The sequence below is a fragment of the Bufo gargarizans genome, chromosome 2 (genome assembly GCF_014858855.1).
Source record: "Bufo gargarizans isolate SCDJY-AF-19 chromosome 2, ASM1485885v1, whole genome shotgun sequence".
NCBI lineage: Eukaryota > Metazoa > Chordata > Amphibia > Anura > Bufonidae > Bufo > Bufo gargarizans.
In genome coordinates, this window is record NC_058081.1 from 14,887,920 (window position 1) to 14,915,438 (window position 27,519).

Below are 27,519 nucleotides of genomic sequence, written 5' to 3' on the forward strand. Positions count from 1 at the left end.
TAACATCTGTCTACATGACATAGTCATGAGATTGCACAACAATAATCCAGTGTGTATGGACAGCTTTACTTGTGTTGCTTACTGAAGGTTAAGCGCACAGGAATTAGCTATTTTAACATTGAGTTTGTGGAATGTATTATTCACAGAACAGTGAGTGAGATTTATCAAACTGGTGTAAAGTAGAACTGGCTTAGATGCCCATAGCAACCAATCAGATTCCACTTTTAATTTTTCAAAGGAGTTGTCAAAAATGTAAGATGGAATCTGATTTGTTGCAATGGGCAACTAAGCCAGTTCTACTTTACACCAGTTTGATGCTCCTGCCTCAGTGTGTCCTACTTTATGATAAATTAATGTGAAAGTCTTATCAATGAAATCTACATGATTGTTCTGTATGCAGGAGAACAATCTGACTGTGGTCAAAGAGTTCATCCTTCTAGGATTTCAAGGCAGTCAATATTTAACAACATTCCTGTTCTGTCTTCTCCTCGTGGTTTACTATGGAACAATATGTGGGAACCTCCTGATCATCACCCTGGTGTCCTCCAGCAAGAACCTCCACACTCCAATGTACTTCTTCATCTCACAATTGTCCATAAGTGACATCTTATTAACAACTGATATTGTTCCTAACATGCTCCACTGTCTACTGAATAATGGGGTCACTATTACATTTTCTGGCTGTTTTATTCAGTTTTATTTTTTCTGTAGTTTAGAGATATTTGAGTGCTTTCTTCTCACAGTGATGTCCTATGACAGATATGTGGCCATCTGTAATCCTCTTCATTATACTTCTATCATGACAAGTGCACATTGCATGAGATTGATTGCCACCTGCTGGTTGTTAGGATTTTCCGCTGCATTCGTTGATGTTCTAATGACACTGAAGTTAAACTTTTGTGGTCCAAATATCATTGACCATTTCTTCTGTGACCTTGTTCCCTTGATAGAAATTGCCTGTTCTGGTACCTACTCCGTTCAACTTGAAATCTACTTACTAAGTATACCGACGGTCATCACACCGCCCATAATGATTGTATTGTCTTATGTTCAAATTGTTTCTGTCATCTTGAGGATCCCATCCAGTACTGGTAGACAGAAAGCCTTCTCCACCTGTAGCTCCCACCTCATTGTGGTCTCCATATTCTACTGGACTTTGTTTACAGTTTATATTGTTCCAACAAAAGGACAAACATTGACCATCAGTAAAATCCTCTCCCTGCTGTATACTGTGTTTACTCCCTTGATTAACCCCATTATATACAGTCTGAGAAATAAAGACATTAAGAAAGCAGTAAGGGGAACATTTCTTAAATGTGTCATATGTGTCAATTGTCCACAAATCAATGCGTAATAGGGTGCACCTACAAATACAACATCATCATCTAAGACTGCTCACATGCTTGAGTAATCATGGCTACTTGACAAATAAAGGGTAGTGATGAGCGGCAGGGGCAATATTCGAATTTGCGATAATTCTCAAATATTTGGGCGAATATTTGCCATATATTCGAGAATTAGCAAATTCATGATCTCCAGGCATTATTCTCTTGATTGCGAAAATTTGCAAAAATTTCACATACAAATTTCTGCATAAAAATTTGCATGAACTGGTATTTTCATAAAAATCGAATATTCACAATTACGAATATATTTTGCAATATTCAAAATATTCACAAATTCTCGAAGTGCCGACATTCGCGATTAAAATTTGCAATTCGAATATTCGTGATCAACACTAGTAAAGGGTAATTATCATTTTAAATGAAATGTTTCCTAAATTCCTTTCAGGTAAGTCTGAAATGAATCGGTAGGCAGATTCAGTTTGATCCAAATAAATTTGACCTGAATCGGTAATCAGCTTTTTAACACCAAAACAGCTTTAGCAATGTCATAGTGACAGTGCCGTATATAGCTATTCGTAAATGTATGGTAACACAATCAGCATGCTTAAAAAAAAAAAAAAAACACTGCACTGTCAGATTTGAAAAATAATAATAAAAAAAAAAATCCAAAAATGATCCCCTCTGGGGGGCAATGTCTGTCATTGTTTATACACAAACAATGGTATATAAAGTATTAATGGCATGTGACATTTTAACTAGCAGTCCAAAAATTATCCCTTTTTAGGGAGTAGCAACAGGTATAGTGTTATGTAGAATACATACAGCATATATAATATATAGTCTATCTTCACCAATTCCACAGCCAGAAATATATGAGTCGGTGACAGTGGATCTGAGTTCTAGGACACCCCTTCCTAAACTCCTTGAGAGGTGTAGTTTCCAATATCGGGTCACTTTTTGGGGATGCCACTGTAGGTGTACATCAGGGTCACTTCAAATACATGTTGCCCAAAAACCATTTCAACAAAATCTGCCCTCCAAAAACTATTCGGCACTCGTTCTCTGCTGACCACTGCCATGTCCCTATAGAACAGTTTACTACCACATAATGGGTGTTTCTGTAAACTACAGAATCAGGGTAATTAACATTAAAGGAAACCTGTCACCAGGATTTTGCGCATAGAGCTGGGGACATGGGCTGCTAGATGGCCACTAGCACATCTGCAATACCCAGGTCCCATAGCTCTCTGCGCTTTTATTGTGTTAAAAAACTGTTTTGATTGATATGCAAATGACCGGATATGAGTCCTGTATCCGGAGATGAGTCAAGCGGAAAGGAGCCCCGCGTCCTCCGAATCTCCTCCTTGCTGGCTGACGTCACAGAGCTGGAGCGCCGAAATCTCGCAATGCGCGAGCTAGCGCATGCGCAGTGTCGGCATCATAAAGTAGACTTATGGGGAATGTTTATTTATAACTATTATATGAGGTGTCATCACGGGTGCAAAAAAAAATAGTCCATTACCTTGTAAATGGAAATTTTTTAATAAATAAAGGAAAAAATATTGACACAAATTAACCGCTAACATAAAGTACAATGTCACCAGAAAACCTTGGCAGGAAGGTGAAAACAGGCCTGGGGTAGAAGGGGTTAAGAAAAAACTGAGTTCTAAAGCATTAAATGTTGATGTGCCGGCAAGCAGAGCCTCACTGGATGGAAATGGCTACAGTAAACTGACCCTGACCTGTCCCTTGATCAAAACTTTCAGTCTATCAATATGTAATATAACTACTTATTGAACATAAACATAAAAATATGTTTTTTTTCCCCACTCTCTCTGACAGACGTCCCGTCACATCAATCTGCAAGTTCGAAATACACAGATTGTCTGGTTGGGATCTTATATAGAGACTGCGACTCATATCAATATTGTCTCTCCTAAGGCTGACTGCAAGACATTATGGGCAAGCTAGATGGTCAGGGCAGTGCCTGAATCCTGTGATACTTCTTTTTTATCTTTTCTTCTGTGCCATCTTCTGAGCAATTTGTCCCAATCGAATCACAAATGTTTTGAATTTGCTGGAATCTGGAGTTTTGGGCAAATTCAGGACACAGTTGATTGGTTTTGAATCAATTCAGTCATCCTTAGTAATAATTAGAGATGAGCAAATTTTTCTAAAATTCGATTTGGTCGGTTCGCAAAAAATAAATAAAAATTTGGTTCAGTCCGAATTTACTTGCGGCGATTCAGATTATTTTGCCCTTCCTCTGATCCGTCAGAACAATAACTCACAAAAAACAGATCCTGTCTGTGGAGCATCCGCCTTCACTCGGTCAGCATTTGCTCAGTAATCCATCAGTATTGCTAATGTAAAAAAAGAAAAACTGTAGTGGATCCAAAACAGAGATGACACATGAATGGAATATTTGCATGTCTTCTGTGTTTTGTACCCACTCCTACTTTTGGCTACCAAATCATAAGCCAATTCTGATGGGACCATACAGACTTTTCAGCTGCTACACAAACAGGATCCATTCTACATCTTATTTTTTCTTCCTTCTGACAGATCAGAAGAATGATGTCATCCAGGCCAAAAGGCTAAATAGTGGCCCAGTCATGAAGTGGGGAGGGTGGGGACAGCATGAGAAGTCCACAGAGTGGCCCTATGACATAGTGGTGAGGTGGAAGCAGCATGGGTAGACCACAGAGTAGCCCACTGACAGTCTGGAGGTGGGGCAGCATCAGGAGGAGGCCACAGAGTGGCACAATGACAGTGTGAAAGTGGCGGCAGCATCAGGAGGCCACAGAGCAGCGCAGTGACAGAGTGTGAAGGTGGCGGCAGCATCAGGAGGCCACAGAGTAGCACAATGACAGAGTGTGGAGGTCGCAGCAGCATCAGGAGGAGGCCACAGAGTGACACAATGACAGTGTGGAGGTGGAAGCAGCAGCATCAGGAGACCACAGAGTGGCAAGGTGACATAGTGTGGAGGTGTAAAACCCCAATACAAAAGAGGGCTCCTAATCAGTAAACACTGTGGGCGCAAATTTTTGCGCAATCGCTTAAACTGCGCAAAAATTTGCGACTTTTTTCTGCTCTGCACTATGCTCGCCAGTTTTCTGAAAGTGGGCGTGTTTTCTTATGTAAATTAATCTCTAGACAGATTTACTATTGTGACTATTTAAAAAGTCGCAAAAAAGTCGCAAAAAAGTCGCAATTTCACTCCAGTGAGGACCATGCTTATCTTATGAGACTTTTTAATAGAACATGCAACTTTTTCATAAAAACGTGCGACTTTTTCGTAAAGATGTGCGAATTTTGTAAAGCTGCTACTGACGGATAAACTGCTACCGTCAAACCACATTTATTACAGTCTTAAAGGGCCGATCATAAATCTGACTTGGCTAAAACTGACTTTAGCCATATGTGAAAGTGGAGTGAGCTGTCAGAGTAATGATAAATCTGGCCCTGTGTCTCCAACCACAACTATTAAAACACCAATGCAAGAACACACTGCATATAATCTTTATTTATTCACACAAATATATAAAAATTGTAGGTGGCAATGACAAACATACACAAATACATAACATGAACCATAAGTGGTAATAAAATGACATCTTGGCTACCCAAATTTATCAGTAATAAGATCCCATATCTCCAAACCGCTCTACACCATACAGTACATTACACAGTAAAGTGCATAGTGCAACACAAATAACCTCTAGAGTCACAGGGGGAAGAAGCGTGATGCAAAACGTTTATTATATATATGTAGTACTGCGATAGTGTGGAGGTGGAAGCAGCATCAGGAGACCACAAAGTGGCAAGGTGACATAGTGTGGAGGTGACAGCAGAATCAGGTGACCACAGAGTGGCAAGATGACATGGGGTAGAGGTGACAGCAGCTTCAGGAGACTGCAGAGTGACCCAGTGGCAGAGTAGGGAGGTGGCAGCAGCATCTGGAGACCACAGAGTGGCAAGGTGACATAGTGTTCAGGTGACAGCAGAATAAGGAGACCACAGAGTGGCAAGGTGACATGATGTGGAGGTGGGAGCAGCATCAGGAGACCACAAAGCAAACTGGTGACAGAGTGGGGAGGTGGCAGCAGTATCTGGAGACCACAGAGTGGAAAGGTAATATAGTGAGGAGGTGACAGCTGCATCAGGAGACCACAGAGTGACCCGGTGACAGTGGGGAGGTGGGTGGCAATAAGAGTACCAGCTGAAGATGGTGGCTGAAAGAAGGAGCACTTGGCATCAGATGTGTGGCATCAGGTGGGTGGCAGCATCAGAATAGTAGCTGGGGCTGGTAGCAAGAAGAAACCGGTCTCTTTTGTCAAAGTGTTGGTGTGGCATCATGCATGATCTAGTCTGATGCATCAGGCACTGGTGGGTGAAAATACTGGCTGATCCATCCCTGATTCATCTTGACAAAGGTCAGTCTCTCCACATTTTGGGTAAAAATGTGAGTTCTTCTTGGGGTAACTAGGCATTAAACACCCACTCTGATGCCACACTAATGGCCGGGCAGGACAGATTTTCCAGGGCAAACTGCTAGTTGCGGCCACAAATCCTGTTTGGCTGCCCAGTAGCCCAGCGGTTCTTCATTGTGGGGTGGCAGGGTACTGTCCAAGTATGCCACCACCTGCTGGTTCAGGTCCTGCTTTAGGTCTAGCTGCTTCTGTTGATGAGTAGTTTCTTCATTAAGCAGGTGAAGAATGCTGCTTATCAGCGACTCTAGACTTAAGTTGCTGCTGATGGAGCTGGAACTGCTCCTATCCCCCCACCCTGCCACAGCAGCCATGGCAGAGGAACGTGAGCGCAGAGGGGCCCCCCGGTCAGACCTGAGAGAGGATGGAAGATGTCGCAGATAAGCAGTGGCCAACTGACTACATAGGATGTCTCTATGGTAGTTCAGTTTGTTCTCCCTCTCAGCGGGTGTAAAAAAGGCCTCCATTGTAGATTAGTAGCGATGGTCCAAAAAGGTGAAGAACAAGAGGTCATCCCTCTGCCAAATGGTGACAATTTGGCTGTCACTACGCAAGCAAGTGAGCGTGCATCAGGCCATTTGTGCAAGTGACTTGGAGGGACTCCCTGCCTCCATCTCCACTGAATACTGCCACGGTGTGTCTGGGTCCTCTGCTTCGTTTTCCTCTGGCTGCTCCTGCTCCTTTTCTCCTGTCACCTGTTTCTAAAAACCACCCATTTTACTACACATGCTTGTGCTCCAATGTCCTCCTCCTTCTCCTCCTCTTGTTCAGCCCCCACAGGCCCTGAGATCTAAGCGCCACGTCTCCAGTCCCCTGACCAGCTAAATTTACCAGCATCTGTTCTAGGACATGAAGCAGTGGAATGATGTTGTTCATCCCGTAGTCCTGGCGACTGAAAAATAACGTGGCCTCCTTAAAGGGCCTGAGCAAACGGCAAGTGTCACGCATGATCTGCCACTGCATGCTTGGATCACCAAGAATTTGTTTATGGCCATTCTCTGTTCATATAGTTGGTCCAACATAGGGAGGGTGGAATTCCAACGGGTGGAAACGTCGCATATCAGCCTATGTTGGGGGAAGCCGTTCTGCCACTGCAGCTCAAGGAGATTGTGCTTTTCTGTGTACGAGTGGCTGAAGTGCATGCAAAGTTTCCAGGCCATTTGTAGGATGTCTTTCAGATGGGTGGAAGACTTCAGGAACCGATTGACAACCAGATTAAACATGTGTGCCATGCAGGACGCATGGCTCAGCCCTCCTTGATGCAGTGCCGACTAGTGATGGACGAACATTGGCCGGAACGGTTTGTGAACGCGATCAAATGTTCGCGAACCGGAAGTTTGCGGCGGGCCCCATTCACTTTTATGGCAGGGGAACCTGAAAAACCTTCAGCTCATATTTGCAGCCACCAAATACTTAGTAGAAGTGTACAGATAGTCCTACAACATGGACAGTGACATGCTAAAGTGGGATCAATGACAAAAATTCCAACAAAAATATGTATCTTAATCAGGGGACATTTTTATGCGTCTTAAAGGGAAATTCTCTGAAATGTACCCTGTTGGAGTCTAGAATTTTTTTTAATTTTAGGCCATGGTAGCACGAGCCTTAAAAATTAGGCATTCACCTGACCCAAAAGAGATTCTGATTATGTGGCTCGATGTACATTATGCGGTCAATGGATAAAAATTTTACTGTAGGCCACTGGACTACAGGCCCCAAACATTAGGCATTCACCGGACAGAAAAGATCAAGTGATTATGTGGCTGGAGGTATATTACACTGTCAATGGATATCAATTTTACTGCGGGCCAGGACAAATACATATGTTTAAAAGAACTAAAAATTTTAAATTGGATTAAAAACATGGCTAACAAACCACCCCTCTTGAAAAAAAAAAAACTATGATAACAGTTGAAATTCACTGGTGTTGAATTCCTCCGAGGCCGCAACAATTATTCATGCAGCATACATGAAAGAACAAGTAAGTATGTGGCTGGAAGTAGATTACACGGTCAATAGATATCAATTTTCCAGCAGCCCAGTGTACTACAGGCCCCAAAAATTATGCATTCAGCGTACATAAAAGAACAAGTAATTAAGTGGCTGAATGTAGATTACACGGTCATTGGATATAAATTTTCCAGCAGGCCAATGTACTACAGGCCTCAAAAATTATGCATTCAGCATACATAAAGTAACAAGTAAGTAAGTGGCTGAAGGTAAATTACCCGGCCAGTGGACTACAGGCCCCAAATATTATTCATTCACCGTACAGAAAAGCACAATTGATAATGTGGATAGAGGTAAATTAGGCGGTCACCGTATAACAATTTTTCTGTTGGCTAGTTAGATTACAGGCCCCAAAAATTATGCATTACACTGTACAGTACATAAAATATCAAGTGATTATGTGGCTGGAGGTATATTAGACGGTCAAAGGTCAAGTGATTATGTGCCAGAGGTATATTACACGGTCAATGGATATCAATTTTACTGCAGGCCAGTGGGCTACAGGCACCAAAAATTATTTATTCACCGTACAGAAAAGCACAATTGATAATGTAGCTGGAGGTAAATTAGGCGGTCACCGTATAACAATTTTACTGTTGGCTAGTTAGATTACAGGCCCCAAAAATTATGCATTACACTGTACAGTACATAAAATATCAAGTGATTATGTGGCTGGAGGTATATTAGACGGTCAATGGATATACATTTTACAGCAGGCCAGTGTACTACAGACTCCAAAAATTATGCATTCAGCGGACAGAAAAGAACAAGTAAGTATGTGGCTGGAGGTAGATTACACGGTCATTGGATATCAATTTTACAGCAGGCCAATGGACTACAGGCCCCAAAAATTATGCGTTCAGCGTACAGAAAAGAACAAGTAAGTATGTGGCTGGAGGTAGATTAAACGGTCATTGGATTTCAATTTTACAGCAGGCCAGAGTACTACAGGCCCTAAAAATTATGGATATACATTTTACAGCAGGCCAGTTTACTACAGGCCCCAAAAATTATGCATTCAGTGGACAGAAAAGAACAAGTAAGTATGTTGCTGGAGGTAGATTTCACGATCATTGGATATCAATTTTACAGCAGGCCAATGGACTACAGGCCCCAAAAATTATGCGTTCAGCGTACAGAAAAAAACAAGTAAGTATGTGGCTGGAGGTAGATTGCACGGTCATTGGATTTCAATTTTACAGCAGGCCAGTGTACTACAGGCCCCAAAAATTATGGATATCAATTTTATAGCAGGCCAGTTTACTACAGGCCCCAAAAATTATGCATTCAGTGGACAGAAAAGAACAAGTAAGCATGTGGCTGGAGGTAGATTACACGGTCATTGGATATCAATTTTACAGCAGGCCAATGGACTACAGGCCCCAAAAATTATGCGTTCAGCGTACAGAAAAGAACAAGTAAGTATGTGGCTGGAGGTAGATTAAACGGTCATTGGATTTCAATTTTACAGCAGGCCAGTGTACTACAGGCCCTAAAAATTATGGATATACATTTTACAGCAGGCCAGTTTACTACAGGCCCCAAAAATTATGCATTCAGTGGACAGAAAAAAACAAGTAAGTATGTGGCTGGAGGTAGATTGCACGGTCATTGGATTTCAATTTTACAGCAGGCCAGTGTACTACAGGCCCCAAAAATTATGGATATCAATTTTATAGCAGGCCAGTTTACTACAGGCCCCAAAAATTATGCATTCAGTGGACAGAAAAGAACAAGTAAGCATGTGGCTGGAGGTAGATTACACGGTCATTGGATATCAATTTTACAGCAGGCCAATGGACTACAGGCCCCAAAAATTATGCGTTCAGCGTACAGAAAAGAACAAGTAAGTATGTGGCTGGAGGTAGATTAAACGGTCATTGGATTTCAATTTTACAGCAGGCCAGTGTACTACAGGCCCTAAAAATTATGGATATACATTTTACAGCAGGCCAGTTTACTACAGGCCCCAAAAATTATGCATTCAGTGGACAGAAAAGAACAAGTAAGTATGTTGCTGGAGGTAGATTTCACGATCATTGGATATCAATTTTACAGCAGGCCAATGGACTACAGGCCCCAAAAATTATGCGTTCAGCGTACAGAAAAAAACAAGTAAGTATGTGGCTGGAGGTAGATTGCACGGTCATTGGATTTCAATTTTACAGCAGGCCAGTGTACTACAGGCCACAAAAATTATGGATATCAATTTTATAGCAGGCCAGTTTACTACAGGCCCCAAAAATTATGCATTCAGTGGACAGAAAAGAACAAGTAAGCATGTGGCTGGAGGTAGATTACACGGTCATTGGATATCAATTTTACTGCAGGCCAATGTATTACAGGCCCCAAAAATTATGCATTCACCATACAGAAAAGATCAAGTGATAATGTGGCTGGAGGTCTATTAGACGGTCAATGGATATCAACTTTACTGAAGGCCAGTACAATATAGGTCAAATTCATTTGTTTAAAAGAACTAACAAAATCCCCCCTCTTGAATAAACCCCTAATGATAATAGTTGAATCTCGTGGTAATCACAGGTGTTGAATTGCTCCGAGGCCCAAAACATTAGGCATTCAAAGGACAGAAAAGGCCTTTTATGCCTCTATATTTACCTAAGAGAGGGACCATTATTTGTTCTGGGTGGTGGCGGATATTTGTGTGTCATGAGGAAATTCAATTAAACGTTTTCGACTCGTCACATGTGTTGAATTCCTCGGAGATCCATGCCTCATTTATTTTCAGAAATATGAGGTAGTCCACACTGTCGTGAGCTAGGTGAGTGCGTTTTTCGGTCACAATACCCCCTGCTGCGCTGAACGTCCTTTCGGATAAGACACTGGACGAGGGGCAAGCCAAGAGTTCCATGGCAAATTGTGCCAGCTCTGGCCACAGGTCAAGCCCGAACACCCAGTAGTCCAGGGGTTTCTCGCATTCTCGGAGCGTCCACATCGGCCATTAACCCGATGTTGTCGGACACCTGTCGGTCTAGACATTCCCTGAGGCTGGATCCGGAATCCAGCCACAAGGTACAATGTCACTGATGGCTCCTTGGCTGCACCTGACCAGTTTGGTGATCTCATCAAATGGCCGCAGAAGTCTGCATGCATCAAGCATGAGCAGCCACTGGCGCGGTGAAAAAAAACTAAACTCCCCAGAACCTGTCCTGCCGCAGAGTTCGTACAGGCAGTAATTAACTGCACATTTCTGCTGGAGCAGCCTATCAAGCATATACAAGGTGGAGTTCCATCGCGTAAGGCAGTCACAAATAAGATGTCTGACGGGCAGGTGTAAGCCATGGCGGTGTAAGAGAAAGCCTATGTCACAGTAGCGCTCCGCTACACATATACAGTGGGATGCAAAAGTTTAGGCAACTTTGTAGATCGTCATGATTTTCCTGTATAAATTGTTGGTTGTTACGATAAAAAATGTCAGTTAAATATATCATATAGGAGACACACACAGTGATATTTGAGAAGTGAAATGAAGTTTATTGGATTTACAGAAAGTGTGCTATAATTGTTTAAACAAAATTATACAGTTTTGGGGTGTCCGTGACACGGACCCGAACCCGAACATTTTCGTAAAAGTCTGTGTTCGGGTTCGGTGTTCGTCGCTTTCTTGGCGCTTTTTGAAAGGCTGCAAAGCAGCCAATCAACAAGCGTCATACTACTTGCCCCAAGAGGCCGTCACAGCCATGCCTACTATTGGCATGGCTGTGATTGGCCAGTGCAGCATGTGACCCAGCCTCTATTTAAGCTGGAGTCACGTAGCGCCGCCCGTCACTCTGCTCTGATCAGTGTAGGGAGAGGTTGCAGCTGCGACTTTAGGGTGAGATTAGGCAGTGATTAACTCCTCGAAAAAAAAAGACTTCATTCAGAGATCGATCTGCAGCTGTGGATGATTGAACTGCTGCTATTTAATTGCTCACTGTTTTTAGGCTGTCCAGAGCGTTTTTCATTCACTTTTTTCTGGGGTGATCGGCGGCCATTTTGTGTCTTGTGGTGCGCCAGCACAAGCTGTCACCAAGTGCATTTAACCCTCAATAGTGTGGTTATTTTTTGGCTATATCCTACATCAGGGTGAAGCTGTCACCAAGTGCATTTAACCATCAATAGTGTGGTTATTTTTTGGCCATATACTACATCGGGGGCAAGCTGTTACCAAGTGCATTTAACCCTCAATAGTGTGGTTGTTTTTTTGCTATATCCTACATCAGGGTGAAGCTGTCACACCAAGTGCATTTAACCATCAACAGTGTGGTTATTTTTTGGCCATATACTACATCGGGGGCAAGCTGTCACCAAGTGCATTTAACCCTCAATAGTGTGGTTGTTTTTTGGCTATATCCTACATCAGGGTGAAGCTGTCACACCAAGTGCATTTAACCATCAATAGTGTGGTTATTTTTTGGCTATATCCTACATCAGGGTCAAGCTGTCACACCAAGTGCATTTAACCATCAATAGTGTGGTTATTTTTTGGCCATATCCCAGTCTAATTTTGTCTGTAAACGTAAACCTGTAACCCAGCGCCTAAATAATAGGCCTCAAATTTATAGTGAGCTAAATCTGTGGTTATTGCTGTGGCTGGGCAAGTTATTTAGTGTCCTTCAAAGCACAGTTTTTGTTCTGGGTTGAAATACAATTCCCAATTTAGCAATTCTCTAAATTTGTGGTTTCTGCTGTATCAGACCTACTTTAAATCAATCCCTAAAAGGGTATATTAGATTCAAGGTGCTGATAGGGTCAATCTCAATAACTTCACACACACGCTACTGTGCATATCCCAGTCTAATTCTGTCTGTAAACGTATACCTGTCACCCAGCGCCTAAATAATAGGCCTCAAATTTATATTCAGCTAAATCTGTGGTTACTGCTGTGCCTGTATTAGTGTAATACGGTACCTAAATAGATAGCCAGATAGTGTTAGTTGTCTGTAAAAAAAGGCCTGAATTTGAATTCAATACATTGGGCCAAATAATATTTTTGTTGTTGTGGTGAACGATAACAATGAGGAAAACATCTAGTAAAGGACGCGGACGCGGACATGGTCGTGGTGGTGTTAGTGGACCCTCTGGTGCTGGGAGAGGACGTGGCCGTTCTGCCACAGCCACACGTCCTAGTGTACCAACTACCTCAGGTCCCAGTAGCCGCCATAATTTACAGCAATATTTGGTGGGGCCCAATGCCGTTCTAAGGATGGTAAGGCCTGAGCAGGTACAGGCATTAGTCAATAGGGTGGCCGACAGTGGATCCAGCACGTTCACATTATCTCCCACCCAGTCTTCTGCAGAAAGCGCACAGATGGCGCCTGAAAACCAAGCCCATCAGTCTGTCACATCACCCCCATGCATACCAGGGAAACTGTCTGAGCCTCAAGTTATGCAGCAGTCTCTTATGCTGTTTGAAGACTCCGCTGGCAGGGTTTCCCAAGGGCATCCACCTAGCCCTTCCCCAGCGGTGGAAGACATAGAATGCACTGACGCACAACCACTTATGTTTCCTGATGATGAGGACATTGGAATACCACCTCAGCACGTCTCTGATGATGACGAAACACAGGTGCCAACTGCTGCGTCTTTCTGCAGTGTGCAGACTGAACAGGAGGTCAGGGATCAAGACTGGGTGGAAGACGATGCAGGGGACGATGAGGTCCTAGACCCCACATGGAATGAAGGTCGTGCCACTGACTTTCACAGTTCGGAGGAAGAGGCAGTGGTGAGACCGAGCCAACAGCATAGCAAAAGAGGGAGCAGTGGGCAAAAGCAGAACACCCGCCGCCAAGAGACTCCGCCTGCTACTGACCGCCGCCATCTGGGACCGAGCACCCCAAAGGCAGCTTCAAGGAGTTCCCTGGCATGGCACTTCTTCAAACAATGTGCTGACGACAAGACCCGAGTGGTTTGCACGCTGTGCCATCAGAGCCTGAAGCGAGGCATTAACGTTCTGAACCTTAGCAGAACTTGCATGACCAGGCACCTGCATGCAAAGCATGAACTGCAGTGGAGTAAACACCTTAAAAACAAGAAAGTCACTCAGGCTCCCCCTGCTACCTCTTCTGCTGCTGCAGCCTTGGCCTCTTCTGCTGCTGCCGCCTCGGCCTCTTCCTCCGCCTCCGGAGGAACGTTGGCACCTGCCGCCCAGCAAACAGGGGATGTACCACCAACACCACCACCTCCGTCACCAAGCATCTCAACCATGTCACACGGCAGCATTCAGCTCTCCATCTCACAAACATTTGAGAGAAAGCATAAATTCCCACCTAGCCACCCTCGATCCCTGGCCCTGAATGCCAGCATTTCTAAACTACTGGCCTATGAAATGCTGTCATTTAGGCTGGTGGAAACAGACAGCTTCAAACAGCTCATGTCGCTTGCTGTCCCACAGTATGTTGTTCCCAGCCGGCACTACTTCTCCAAGAGAGCCGTGCCATCCCTGCACAACCAAGTATTCGATAAAATCAAGTGTGCACTGCGCAACGCCATCTGTGGCAAGGTCCACCTAACCACAGATACATGGACCAGTAAGCACGGCCAGGGACGCTATATCTCCCTAACTGCACACTGGGTAAATGTAGTGGCAGCTGGGCCCCAGGCAGAGAGCTGTTTGGCGCACGTCCTTCCGCCGCCAAGGATCGCAGGGCAACATTCTTTGCCTCCTGTTGCCACCTCCTCATACTCAGCTTCCTCCTCCTCTTCTTCCACCTGCTCATCCAGTCAGCCACACACCTTCAACACCAACTTCAGCACAGCCCGGGGTAAACGTCAGCAGGCCATTCTGAAACTCATATGTTTGGGGGACAGGCCCCACACTGCACAGGAGTTGTGGCGGGGTATAGAACAACAGACCGACGAGTGGTTGCTGCCGGTGAGCCTCAAGCCCGGCCTTGTGGTGTGCGATAATGGGCGAAATCTCGTTGCAGCTCTGGGACTAGCCGGTTTGACGCACATCCCTTGCTTGGCGCATGTGCTGAATTTGGTGGTGCAGAAGTTCATTCACAACTACCCCGACATGTCAGAGCTGCTGCATAAAGTGCGGGCCGTCTGTTCGCGCTTCCGGCGTTCACATCCTGCCGCTGCTCGCCTGTCTGCGCTACAGCGTAACTTCGGCCTTCCCGCTCACCGCCTCATATGCGACGTGCCCACCAGGTGGAACTCCACCTTGCACATGCTGGACAGACTGTGCGAGCAGCAGCAGGCCATAGTGGAGTTTCAGCTGCAGCATGCACGGGTCAGTCGCACTGCGGAACAGCACCATCTCACCACCAATGACTGGGCCTCCATGCGAGACCTGTGTGCCCTGTTGCGCTGTTTCGAGTACTCCACCAACATGGTCAGTGGCGATGATGCCGTTATCAGCGTTACAATATCACTTCTATGTCTCCTTGAGAAAACACTTAGGGCGATGATGGAAGAGGAGGTGGCCCAGGAGGAGGAGGAGGAGGAGGAAGAGGGGTCATTTTTAGCACTTTCAGGCCAGTCTCTTCGAAGTGACTCAGAGGGAGGTTTTTGGCAACAGCAGAGGCCAGGTACAAATGTGGCCAGCCAGGGCCCACTACTGGAGGACGAGGAGGACGAGGATGAGGAGGAGGTGGAGGAGGATGAGGATGAAGCATAGTCACAGCGGGGTGGCACCCAACGCAGCTCGGACCCATCACTGGTGCGTTGCTGGGGGGAAACGCAGGGCGATGACGATACGCCTCCCACAGAGGACAGCTTGTCCTTAACCCTGGGCAGCCTGGCACACATGAGCGACTACATGCTGCAGTGCCTGCGCAACCACAGCAGAGTTGCCCACATTTTAACGTGTGCGGACTACTGGGTTGCCACCCTGCTGGATCCACGGTACAAAGAAAATGTGCCCACCTTACTTTCTGCACTGCAGCGTGATAGGAAGATGCTCGAGTACAAGCGCACGTTGGTAGACGCGCTACTGAGAGCATTCCCAAATGTCACAGGGGAACAAGTGGAAGCCCAAGGCCAAGGCAGAGGAGGAGCAAGAGGTCGCCAAGGCAGCTGTGTCACGACCAGCTCCTCTGAGGGCAGGGTTAGCATGGCAGAGATGTGGAAAAGTTTTGTCAACACGCCACAGCTAACTGCACCACCACCTGATACGCAACGTGTTAGCAGGAGGCAACATTTCACTAACATGGTGGAACAGTACATGTGCACACCCCTCCATGTACTGACTGATGGTTCGGCCCAATTCAACTTCTGGGTCTCTAAATTGTCCACGTGGCCAGAGCTAGCCTTTTATGCCTTGGAGGTGCTGGCCTGCCCGGCGGCCAGCGTTTTGTCTAAACGTGTATTCAGCACGGCAGGGGGCGTCATTACAGACAAACGCAGCCGCCTGTCTACAGCCAATGTGGACAAGCTGTCGTTCATAAAAATGAACCAGGCATGGATTCCATAGGACCTGTCCATTCCTTGTGCAGATTAGACATTAACTACCTCCCCTTAACCATATATTACTGTACTTCAGGGCACTTACTCATTCAATCCTATTTTTATTTTCATTTTACCATTATATTGCGAGGCAACCCAAAGTTGAATGAACCTCTCCTCTGTCTGGGTGCCGGGGCCTAAATATATGACAATGGACTGTTCCAATGTTTGGTGACGTGAAGCATGATTCTCTGCTATGACATGCAGACTGATTCTCTGCTGAAATGAAGCCAGATTCTCTGTTACGGGACCTCTCTCCTCTGCCTGGGTGCCTGGGCCTAAATATATGACAATGGACTGTTCCAGTGGTGGGTGACGTGAATCCAGATTCTCTGCTATGACATGCAGACTGATTCTCTGCTGACATGAAGCCAGATTCTCTGTTACGGGACCTCTCTCCTCTGCCTGGGTGCCTGGGCCTAAATATATGACAATGGACTGTTACAGTGGTGGCTGATGTGAAGCCTGATTCTCTGCTATGACATGCAGACTGATTCTCTGCTGACATGAAGCCAGATTCTCTGTTACGGAACCTCTCTCCTCTGCCTGGGTGCCTAGGCCTAAATATATGACAATGGACTGTTACAGTGGTGGCTGACGTGAAGCCTGATTCTCTCCTATGACATGCAGACTGATTCTCTGCTGACATGAAGCCAGATTCTCTGTTACGGGACCTCTCTCCTCTGCCTGGGTGCCTGGGCCTAAATATATGACAATGGACTGTTACAGTGGTGGCTGACGTGAAGCCTGATTCTCTGCTATGACATGCAGACTGATTCTCTGCTGACATGAAGCCAGATTCTCTGTTATGGGACCTCTCTCCTCTGCCTGGGTGCCTGGGCCTAAATATATGACAATGGACTGTTCCAGTGGTTGCTGACGTGAAGCCTGATTCTCTCCTATGACATGCAGACTGATTCTCTGCTGACATGAAGCCAGATTCTCTGTTACGGGACCTCTCTCCTCTGCCTGGGTGCCTGGGTGCCTGGGCCTAAATATATGACAATGGACTGTTACAGTGGTGGCTGACGTGAAGCCTGATTCTCTGCTATGACATGCAGACTGATTCTCTGCTGACATGAAGCCAGATTCTCTGTTATGGGACCTCTCTCCTCTGCCTGGGTGCCTGGGCCTAAATATATGACAATGGACTGTTCCAGTGGTGGGTGACTTGAAGCCTGATTCTCTGCTATGACATGCAGACTGATTCTCTGCTGACTTGAAGCCAGATTTTCTGTTACGGGACCTCTCTCCTCTGCCTGGGTGCCTGGGCCTAAATATATGACAATGGACTGTTACAGTGGTGGCTGATGTGAAGCCTGATTCTCTGCTATGACATGCAGACAGATTTTCAGCTGACATGAAGCCAGATTCTCTGTTATGGGACCTCTCTCCTCTGCCTGGGTACCTGGGCCTAAATATATGACAATGGACTGTTACAGTGGTGGCTGACGTGAAGCCTGATTCTCTGCTATGACATGCAGACTGATTCTCTGCTGACATGAAGCCAGATTCTCTGTTACGGGACCTCTCTCCTCTGCCTGGGTGCCTGGGCCTAAATATATGACAATGGACTGTTACAGTGGTGGCTGACGTGAAGCCTGATTCTCTGCTATGACATGCAGACTGATTCTCTGCTGACATGAAGCCAGATTCTCTGTTACGGGACCTCTCTCCTCTGCCTGGGTGCCTGGTCCTAAATATATGACAATGGACTGTTACAGTGGTGGCTGACGTAAAGCCTAATTCTCTGCTATGACATGCAGACTGATTCTCTGCTGTCATGAAGCCAGATTCTCTGTTATGGGACCTCTCTCCTCTGCCTGGGTGCCTGGGCCTAAATATATGACAATGGACTGTTACAGTGGTGGCTGACGTAAAGCCTAATTCTCTGCTATGACATGCAGACTGATTCTCTGCTGACATGAAGCCAGATTCTCTGTTACGGAACCTCTCTCCTCTGCCTGGGTGCCTGGGCCTAAATATATGACAATGGACTGTTACAGTGGTGGCTGACGTGAAGCCTGATTCTCTCCTATGACATGCAGACTAAATCTCTGCTGACATGAAGCCAGATTCTCTGTTACGGGACCTCTCTCCTCTGCCTGGGTGCCTGGGCCTAAATATATGACAATGGACTGTTACAGTGGTGGCTGACGTGAAGCCTGATTCTCTGCTATGACATGCAGACTGATTCTCTGCTGACATGAAGCCAGATTCTCTGTTATGGGACCTCTCTCCTCTGCCTGGGTGCCTGGGCCTAAATATATGACAATGGACTGTTCCAGTGGTGGGTGACGTGAAGCCTGATTCTCTGCTATGACATGCAGACTGATTCTCAGCTGACATGAAGCCAGATTCTCTGTTACGGGACCTTTCTCCTCTGCCTGGGTGTCTGGGCCTAAATATATGACAATGGACTGTTACAGTGGTGGCTGACGTGAAGCCTGATTCTCTGCTATGACATGCAGACTGATTCTCTGCTGACATGAAGCCAGATTCTCTGTTATGGGACCTCTCTCCTCTGCCTGGGTGCCTGGGCCTAAATATATGACAATGGACTCCTACAGTGGTGGCTGACGTGAAGCCTGATTCTCTGCTATGACATGCAGACTGATTCTCTGCTGACATGAAGCCAGATTCTCTATTACTGGACCTCTCTCCTCTGCCTGGGTGCCTGGGCCTAAATATATGACAATGGACTGTTACAGTGGTGGCTGACGTGAAGCCTGATTCTCTGCTATGACATGCAGACTGATTCTCTGCTGACATGAAGCCAGATTCTCTGTTACGGGACCTCTCTCCTCTGCCTGGGTGCCTGGGCCTAATTATATGACAATGGACTGTTCCAGTGGTGGGTGACGTGAAGCCTGATTCTCTGCTCTGACATGAAGCCAGATTCTCTGTTACGGGACCTCTCTCCTCTGCCTGGGTGCCAGGGCCTAAATATATGACAATGGACTGTTACAGTGGTGGGTGACGTGAAGCCTGATTCTTTGCTATGACATGCAGACTGATTCTCTGCTGACATGAAGCCAGATTCTCTGTTACAGGACCTCTCTCCTCTGCCTGGGTGCCTGGGCCTAAATATATGACAATGGACTGTTACAGTGGTGGCTGACGTAAAGCCTAATTCTCTGCTATGACATGCAGACTGATTCTCTGCTGACATGAAGCCAGATTCTCTGTTACGGAACCTCTCTCCTCTGCCTGGGTGCCTGGGCCTAAATATATGACAATGGACTGTTACAGTGGTGGGTGACGTGAAGCCTGATTCTTTGCTATGACATGCAGACTGATTCTCTGCTGACATGAAGCCAGATTCTCTGTTACAGGACCTCTCTCCTCTGCCTGGGTGCCTGGGCCTAAATATATGACAATGGACTGTTACAGTGGTGGCTGACGTGAAGCCTGATTCTCTGCTATGACATGCAGACTGATTCTCTGCTGACATGAAGCCAGATTCTCTGTTATGGGACCTCTCTCCTCTGCCTGGGTGCCTTGGCCTAAATATATGACAATGGACTGTTACAGTGGTGGCTGACGTGAAGCCTGATTCTCTGCTATGACATGCAGACTGATTCTTTGCTGACATGAAGCCAGATTCTCTGATAAGGGACATCTTTCCTCTGCCTGGGTGCCTGGGACTTAATATCTGACAATGGACTGTTACAGTGGTGGGTGACGTGAAGCCAGATTCTCTGCTATGGGACCTCTCTCCAATTGATATTGGTTAATTTTTATTTATTTTATTTTGATTTTTATTCATTTCCCTATCCACATTTGTTTGCAGGGGATTTACCTACATGTTGCTGCCTTTTGCAGCCCTCTAGCTCTTTCCTGGGCTGTTTTACAGACTTTTTAGTGCCGAAAAGTTCGGGTCCCCATTGACTTCAATGGGGTTCGGGTTCAGGACGAAGTTCGGGTCGGGTTCGGATCCCGAACATTTCCGGGAAGTACGGCCGAACTTCTCGAACCCGAACATCCAGGTGTTCGCTCAACTCTAGTCATATGTTTGTAAAAACGATCAGACTGGCTCACAGTATTTTTGCATTTATTACAATTGATAAAATTACAGTTATTGAAATAACAATTATAAAAATAAATTGCCCACTAAATATTAGACATATCCTAATTGCATATCAACTCATTAGCATAAATAAATAGGTACTTTGGATGCGGAGCTCACGCATATACCTAAATAACAGGAGTACTCCAAAAATAAGACCACTTGATTGTGCTGCGTGGTGTCTGTCAATAGCGTATTAAATTTAAACTTTTCCAATGCTCTGATACTTATAAGATAACTTGCCAGTGATCTGCATACAAGTTGCTGAAAAAGTATCCACCGTGCGGTCGCCGGTATATTGTTCTGACATCCAAAGGAATACTTTGTGCTTTCTTTGGTATCTGCGTTAGCTGCCTACCTCCTGCCACGAGGTAGTCTCTCAGCTTCTCCTTCTCGGCGTCTCACGTGACCTGACCTGGAGATGGTTTCCTGGACGGTGATGTCATCCACCTGTGCCGGTCGGAGTAGCGGAGGTCTGTATAGCAGAGCTACGCCGGTACGGGGTTCAATTCCCCTTCACTGGAACTGCTGGATGGTGATTGAATCAGTCCCCTTTGATAGATTGAACCGCTGCCGGTACCGCATCCACTCTTTAGAGTGGTTCTAGATGGAAAAGAGAAAAAGTCCTTTTTGTGCCAAGACAGAAATAACGCACCACTAGCTAGGTCCAATTCACACTAGTTCGCACTAGACGCGTTTCGGAACCGTAGTTCCTTCCTCAGTAGGCAAATGTGAAATGCTAAATGTGGACAAGCTGGACATGTCTTTATATCCCCTAATTGGGTTTGATGGAATATCTGGTCTGGATTCCTGATTTTTCAGTTGCAAAGTGTTTGCCACTTGCAACCTGATCCTTTCATAGATCCAAAAAGGGTATTGACATGCATGTACCATAATTAGTAGGCAACATATATATAGTATATAATACAAGATATAAAAATCTAAGATACATTTATTTATTTTTTATTTTTTTGCATACCAATAGAATTATATTGCAAATAGAGATATGAGAATGCCAATAGCAATAAAATGAAATAGAAATAAAAATAAAAATGACAATACCAGAATAAAAATATCAGAATAAAAATAAAAATAGAAATAAAAATCAAACATGGATATGAAACAATGAAATAGTGACAATCCTGTAGATGGATCTCAGGTTTATGGGTCTTGTACAAATCTGTACAAGACCCATAAACCTGAGATCCATCTACAGGATTGTCACTATTTCATTGTTTCATATCCATGTTTGATTTTTATTTCTATTTTTATTTTTATTCTGATATTTTTATTCTGGTATTGTCATTTTTATTTTTATTTCTATTTCATTTTATTGCTATTGGCATTCTCATATCTCTATTTGCAATATAATTTTATTGGTATGCAAAAAAAAAAAAAATGAAAAAAAAATGTTTTATCTTATATTTTTATATCTTGTATTATATACTATATATATATGTTGCCTACTAATTATGGTACATGCATGTCAATACCCTTTTTGGATCTATGAAAGGATCAGGTTGCAAGTGGCAAACACTTTGCAACTGAAAAATCAGGAATCCAGACCAGATATTCAATCAAACCCAATAAGGGGATATAAAGACATGTCCAGCTTGTCCACATTTAGCATTTCACATTTGCCTACTGAGGAAGGAACTACGGTTCCGAAACGCGTCTAGTGCGAACTAGTGTGAATTGGACCTAGCTAGTGGTGCGTTATTTCTGTCTTGGCACAAAAAGGACTTTTTCTCTTTTCCATCTAGAACCACTCTAAAGAGTGGATGCGGTACCGGCAGCGGTTCAATCTATCAAAGGGGACTGATTCAATCACCATCCAGCAGTTCCAGTGAAGGGGAATTGAACCCCGTACCGGCGTAGCTCTGCTATACAGACCTCCGCTACTCTGACCGGCACAGGTGGATGACATCACCGTCCAGGAAACCATCTCCAGGTCAGGTCACGTGAGACGCCGAGAAGGAGAAGCTGAGAGACTACCTCGTGGCAGGAGGTAGGCAGCTAACGCAGATACCAAAGAAAGCACAAAGTATTCCTTTGGATGTCAGAACAATATACCGGCGACCGCACGGTGGATACTTTTTCAGCAACTTGTATGCAGATCACTGGCAAGTTATCTTATAAGTATCAGAGCATTGGAAAAGTTTAAATTTAATACGCTATTGACAGACACCACGCAGCACAATCAAGTGGTCTTATTTTTGGAGTACTCCTGTTATTTAGGTATATGCGTGAGCTCCGCATCCAAAGTACCTATTTATTTATGCTAATGAGTTGATATGCAATTAGGATATGTCTAATATTTAGTGGGCAATTTATTTTTATAATTGTTATTTCAATAACTGTAATTTTATCAATTGTAATAAATGCAAAAATACTGTGAGCCAGTCTGATCGTTTTTACAAATTCTTTGGTTTTCAGTTGGTATCTGAAAGACTGGGCTCCAGTAGGTTGCTGGTGAGCTCCTCTGAATTGTTTATTTCTAGTCATATGTTGTTTTATGGGAAAAACCATTTCATTATATTTTAAAATGAAACTTGTCTGGTTGTGAGTGATGATTTTGCAGCACTGACACCGGTTTAATCTGCATTTAAAGCTCCCCAGTTGCGTAGCTGTTGTTGTTTTAGAGCTATTATCATTGATGTTATGCTGGGTTTTGGTCTGGGTTTGCTGGGGGCTAGGATACTCTTGATGGTTTGGGATCGTCTGTAGGTAATTTTTGGGGTGTATAGATATACTGTCATATACAATGACAATACCAGAAGACACTGCGCCTCCACACCGGATAAAGAACAGCACCCCATCAAAGTTGCCCCAATAGAGCATATACTAGAAAACCCATTTAATCAAATTGACAAGTTACAAAAACGGGAAGTCTTTTGATTCACCAAGTTGATACCTTAACCCCGCACGGTCTGAACGAAATAAATGCACCAACATCCACCCTATACACACATTTTTCATAATACATATTTTTACCATTAATGTTTATATATTTCCACACATCTTGCTAAATACAGCACCGTATTTTTCACCCTATAAGACGCATTTTTCCCCCCCAAAAGTGGGAGGAAAATGGCAGTGCGTCTTATGGGGCGAATGCTGCCATTTACACTGATACAACGCCGACCGCATGCTGCACTGTGTGGTCGGAGGTGTATCAGCGAGGAGGGAGGAGGGGCTGGGGTCGGCATCTTGTTTTGTAATAGCAGCGTGGCCTTGTGCAGTCACTGCATTCTATTGCACCGGGCCCCGCTCACTGTACTAATCGCAATGTTTAACTATAGAATATCTTCAATCCAGCAGCCTGTACTTACGTCCATAGCAGGCAGGAGGCTGGGCGGGCAGGAGGCTGAGCAGGCGGGTGGGCACTGGCAGCGTAACTCACTACGTCACGTGCCTGCTCTGCCTACTTTATGAATGAAGCAGGCGGCGCGGGAGCGTGACGTAGTGAGTTACGCTGCCAGTGCCGGACATTCAAGACCCAGGTCAGGCTGAACTTTATAAACACATCGCCTCCGTATTTCGTTCCGAGCTGTCCCAAGCTGTGGACGAGTTTTCCCGCCAGATCCACGACCTGGACACCCGGGTCTCTGACTTGGAGATGCGTACTGATGATCTATCAGACGCCTTACACTCAGACAAGGCGGACATTTTATCCCATGCGGCCCAGATCGCAGCGATGGAACTCAAGCTAGAGGACCTGGAGAATAGAACCAGGAGGGGTAACCTCCGGATCAAGGGCCTGCCCGAAATCTTTACAGACCTGTCGGCCACATTGTCCGCATTGTTCTAGGCCCTGCTGCCACAAAATCAACTCTCGGGACCATGTGATCCATTCACCCAGAGAGGGAATCGAGATCCTACGGAAGGCTGGAGTCCCATGTGACCAGGACTCAGCTCCAGATGCCGCTCCAGAACCGCAACGGCCAGCCAGGGTCTGGACAACAGTACCCTCTACTTCGCGGAGACCGACTTCGTCACCACCTGCTTGAGACCGGGACTTCTGCTCGTCTCCTCCTGGACCGCCATGGCATTGGGATTACTGTTGTTCTATCGTACGGTCCCACTTCATACCCCTTTTCTCACCTCCTGGTGTTTTGAAACACTAGTTCTGAATTTGCAGTTTTTCCCGACGCTCAACATCTACGTCATGTTTGCCCCTATGTTTGGGCTTTTTAGGCTGGGTTGGACGACTCCGTTTGAGTCCACACCCCACCCTACTGCACTCACCTGTTTTTCTCAGGCCTACTTAGGCTTAGTTCTATATTGTTTTGTATGTTTTCAACATAATGATTTTTTTCCTTTTTTTGTCTTTGTCCATGTCAGGGGAATTGCTCATATTGCTCTATTGTATAGGTGGCGGCTTGAGGTGGCACTCCTGAGGCGGCTCGCATGGGCACATTCTGCTCTTTCTACATACAGTACTTCTTGTCATCCTACCATGTGTAAGTTACTGTCGCACAACGTAAGGGGACTTAACTCCCCCAGGAAGCGTAAGTCTGCTTTTGCCACATATGTCAAGCATACACCCGATGTGATCTGCCTTCAGGAGTCCCACTTCACGCCTACTTCCCACCCTAAATATTGCCATCCACAGTATACACGTTTCTATTCCTCCACTTATGTTTCTAAAAGCAGGGGGGCTATCATCCTATTGCGTAACTCCTTCCCCTTTACACCCCTACGCTCCATAATAGATCCAAATGGGAGATATGTAATTATCTTAGGCACTTACAGAGAAGAAACCCTATATATTGTACACGTGTATTTATGCACTCTATTATTGCGCCCCTCAACTTCCGCAAACTATTGTGGTGTTGTGACTTTAATTTTGTACTCAACCCAGTACTTGACCGTTCCACCCCCCCCCCCCCGGCTCAAACACGTCCATCGTCCCACAACGTCAAAATTAAACATGTGATGGAATCCCTGTCTTTGGCGGACGCCTGGAGAGAGCACAACGGCCCCCAGAGGGGATACACTTACTACTCACCTTCCCATCAATTATACACCCGAATTGATCTAATCTTAGCTTCCTCCTCTTGCCTTCCCTCTTTAGCTTACTCCAGACATGTTGTGTCCTCTCTATCGGACCATGACATGGTCATGGCTGACTTTGTACTAACCAATAGCTCCAATGTTCCTTTCACTTGGCGCCTGAACGAATCATTGCTGACCCGGCCGGTTGTGTTTGCTAAGTTACTAGACGAACTTAAACAGTTTTTCTTGATCAATAACACTCCGGACATTGACCCAATGACCCTGTGGCTGACTCACAAGGCTGTCATGCGGGGCAAACTCATTCAGGTTGCCTCAAGACATAAAAAAGATAGATCTTTGGCCCAGGTTACGCTAGAGTCTAAATTGGCTAAGTTGGTCCGGGCCCATCAGCAATCCCTGACCCTGTATTTGTTGAAAGAAATAAAAGACACTAAAACTCAATTGAATGCACTACTCTCAAACAATACAGAGAAGGCCCTCCCCTGGACGTCCTCTTATTATTACAAGTACGCCAATAAGCCGGATAAGATGCTGGCTCGCCAACTCAAGGCCACGCAGAGAATTAATCAAGTCTATTAAATCCGTACATGATCCGGCAGAACCACCACTCACCCAGACACCATATATAACACTTTTCAATCCTTCTATAAACATTTATACTCGGTACAAAAGGGCGACCCTAGCCTCAAGACAGTTGACTTCCTCTCCTCTACTTCCCTCCCAAGGGTCTCCTCTGAAGCACTAGGGGAACTCAATAGTCCTATCACGACGGAGGAGGTGACTTACTCAATCAAATCCCTGAAACTGGGAAAGGCCCCAGGCTCCGATGGCTATACGGCACTTTGCTTTAAGAAATTTGCCGATCAGCTAACCCCTTTCATTACCCAATACTGTAATCATTTGCTACAGGGCTCCACACCCCCACCCGAGTTTCTAGCGGCCAAAATCACAGTGATCCCCAAACCGCATAAAGATCCCCTCATGACCTCCAACTATATACCCATCTCACTCCTGAACATAGATAATAAGCTTTTTAGAATTCTCCCCGACCTGATACATAAAGATCAGGTTGGCTTTATTCCCAGCAGGGAAGCCCCGGATAATATAAGGAAGGTCTTGGCCTAGTTCATGAGGCGAACAGGACTGCAACTCCAGTAGCCTTATTAGCGCTGGATATAGAGAAGGCCTTTGACACTGTATCCTGGGCCTATCTTTGACAGACTCTCTCTCATTTCAACATTAGGGGCCCTTTTCTTTCCACTATTCAAGCTCTGTACTCTTCGCCTCAAGCTAGCCTCAAATTACCTTCCTCGCATCCTTCCTCTATACCAATTTTCAGAGGGACGCGCCAAGGTTGCCCTCTCTCCCCGGCCCTTTTTGCCTTAGCTATGGAACGATTAGCGATTAAGATTAGGTCCCACCCAGATATAACTGGGATCTCGGCTGGGGGTGTGGAATATAAATTGTGCCTTTTTGCTGATAACCTTTTGCTAACACTCACCAATCCCATCATATCATTCCCCTCCCTTTTGTCCCTTCTTAAGTCCTTCTCAGCTGCGTCAGGCCTACAGATTAACCAATCCAAATCTGAGCTTTTGTTGAGTAATGTCACCTCACGGGTCTGTGAGACCCTTCGGGACGGATTCCCATTCCAACACAATCCACACTTCCTACCATACCTGGGTATATCGCTAACTAAGACTCTCAGTTCCCTATATAAAAATAATTATCCCCCCATGTTCACTCAGATTCGGAAAGATTTGCAGGCTTGGGAATCCCTCCCGGTGTCCTGGGTGGGTAAGATTCACATAGTGAGAATGGTGGTTCTTCCGCGGGTCCTATACATGTTCCGCACTTTACCATTCCCGGTCCCAGCGTCTCAACTAAGGGCTCTCCAGGTTGATATCCTTAAATTTATTTGGGCTCATAAACGATCTTGCATCTCTAAACTTGTAATGTGTCGCCACAAAGCTCATGGCGGACTTTCAGTGCCGGACTTAGCACAATATTACAAAGCAGCTAGATTGGCCCAACTGTTCCTGACGCATCTCTCTGCATGAGCACAACCTAAATGGGTTTCCCTTGAACAGTTCTTGATGGCACTGCACTCCTGGAGAGCCCTTATCTGGACCAC

General features: G+C 45.3%; 1 protein-coding gene across 1 annotated transcript; it reads left to right on the plus strand.

The window, feature by feature from the left end:
- The first annotated feature begins 394 nt into the window (after window positions 1-394).
- LOC122925475 (olfactory receptor 6N1-like) lies at window positions 395-25,964 on the plus strand. Its single transcript, XM_044276832.1, has 4 exons — window positions 395-1,294; window positions 10,391-10,426; window positions 23,917-24,106; window positions 25,444-25,964. Exons 1-4 carry the CDS (start codon window positions 395-397, stop codon window positions 25,962-25,964), a joined length of 1,647 nt encoding a protein of 548 aa, XP_044132767.1.
- Window positions 25,965-27,519: the final 1,555 nt, after the last annotated feature.

Coding starts and splice junctions, on each gene's coding strand:
- LOC122925475 (XM_044276832.1), top strand. CDS start 395: ATGCAGGAGAACAATCTGACTGTGGTCAAAGAGTTCATCCTTCTAGGA. Junction 1,295..10,390: donor ATAAAGACATTAAGAAAGCA/GTAAGGGGAACA, acceptor TGGTAATCACAG/GTGTTGAATTGCTCCGAGGC. Junction 10,427..23,916: donor AGGCCCAAAACATTAGGCAT/TCAAAGGACAGA, acceptor TTTCGTTCCGAG/CTGTCCCAAGCTGTGGACGA.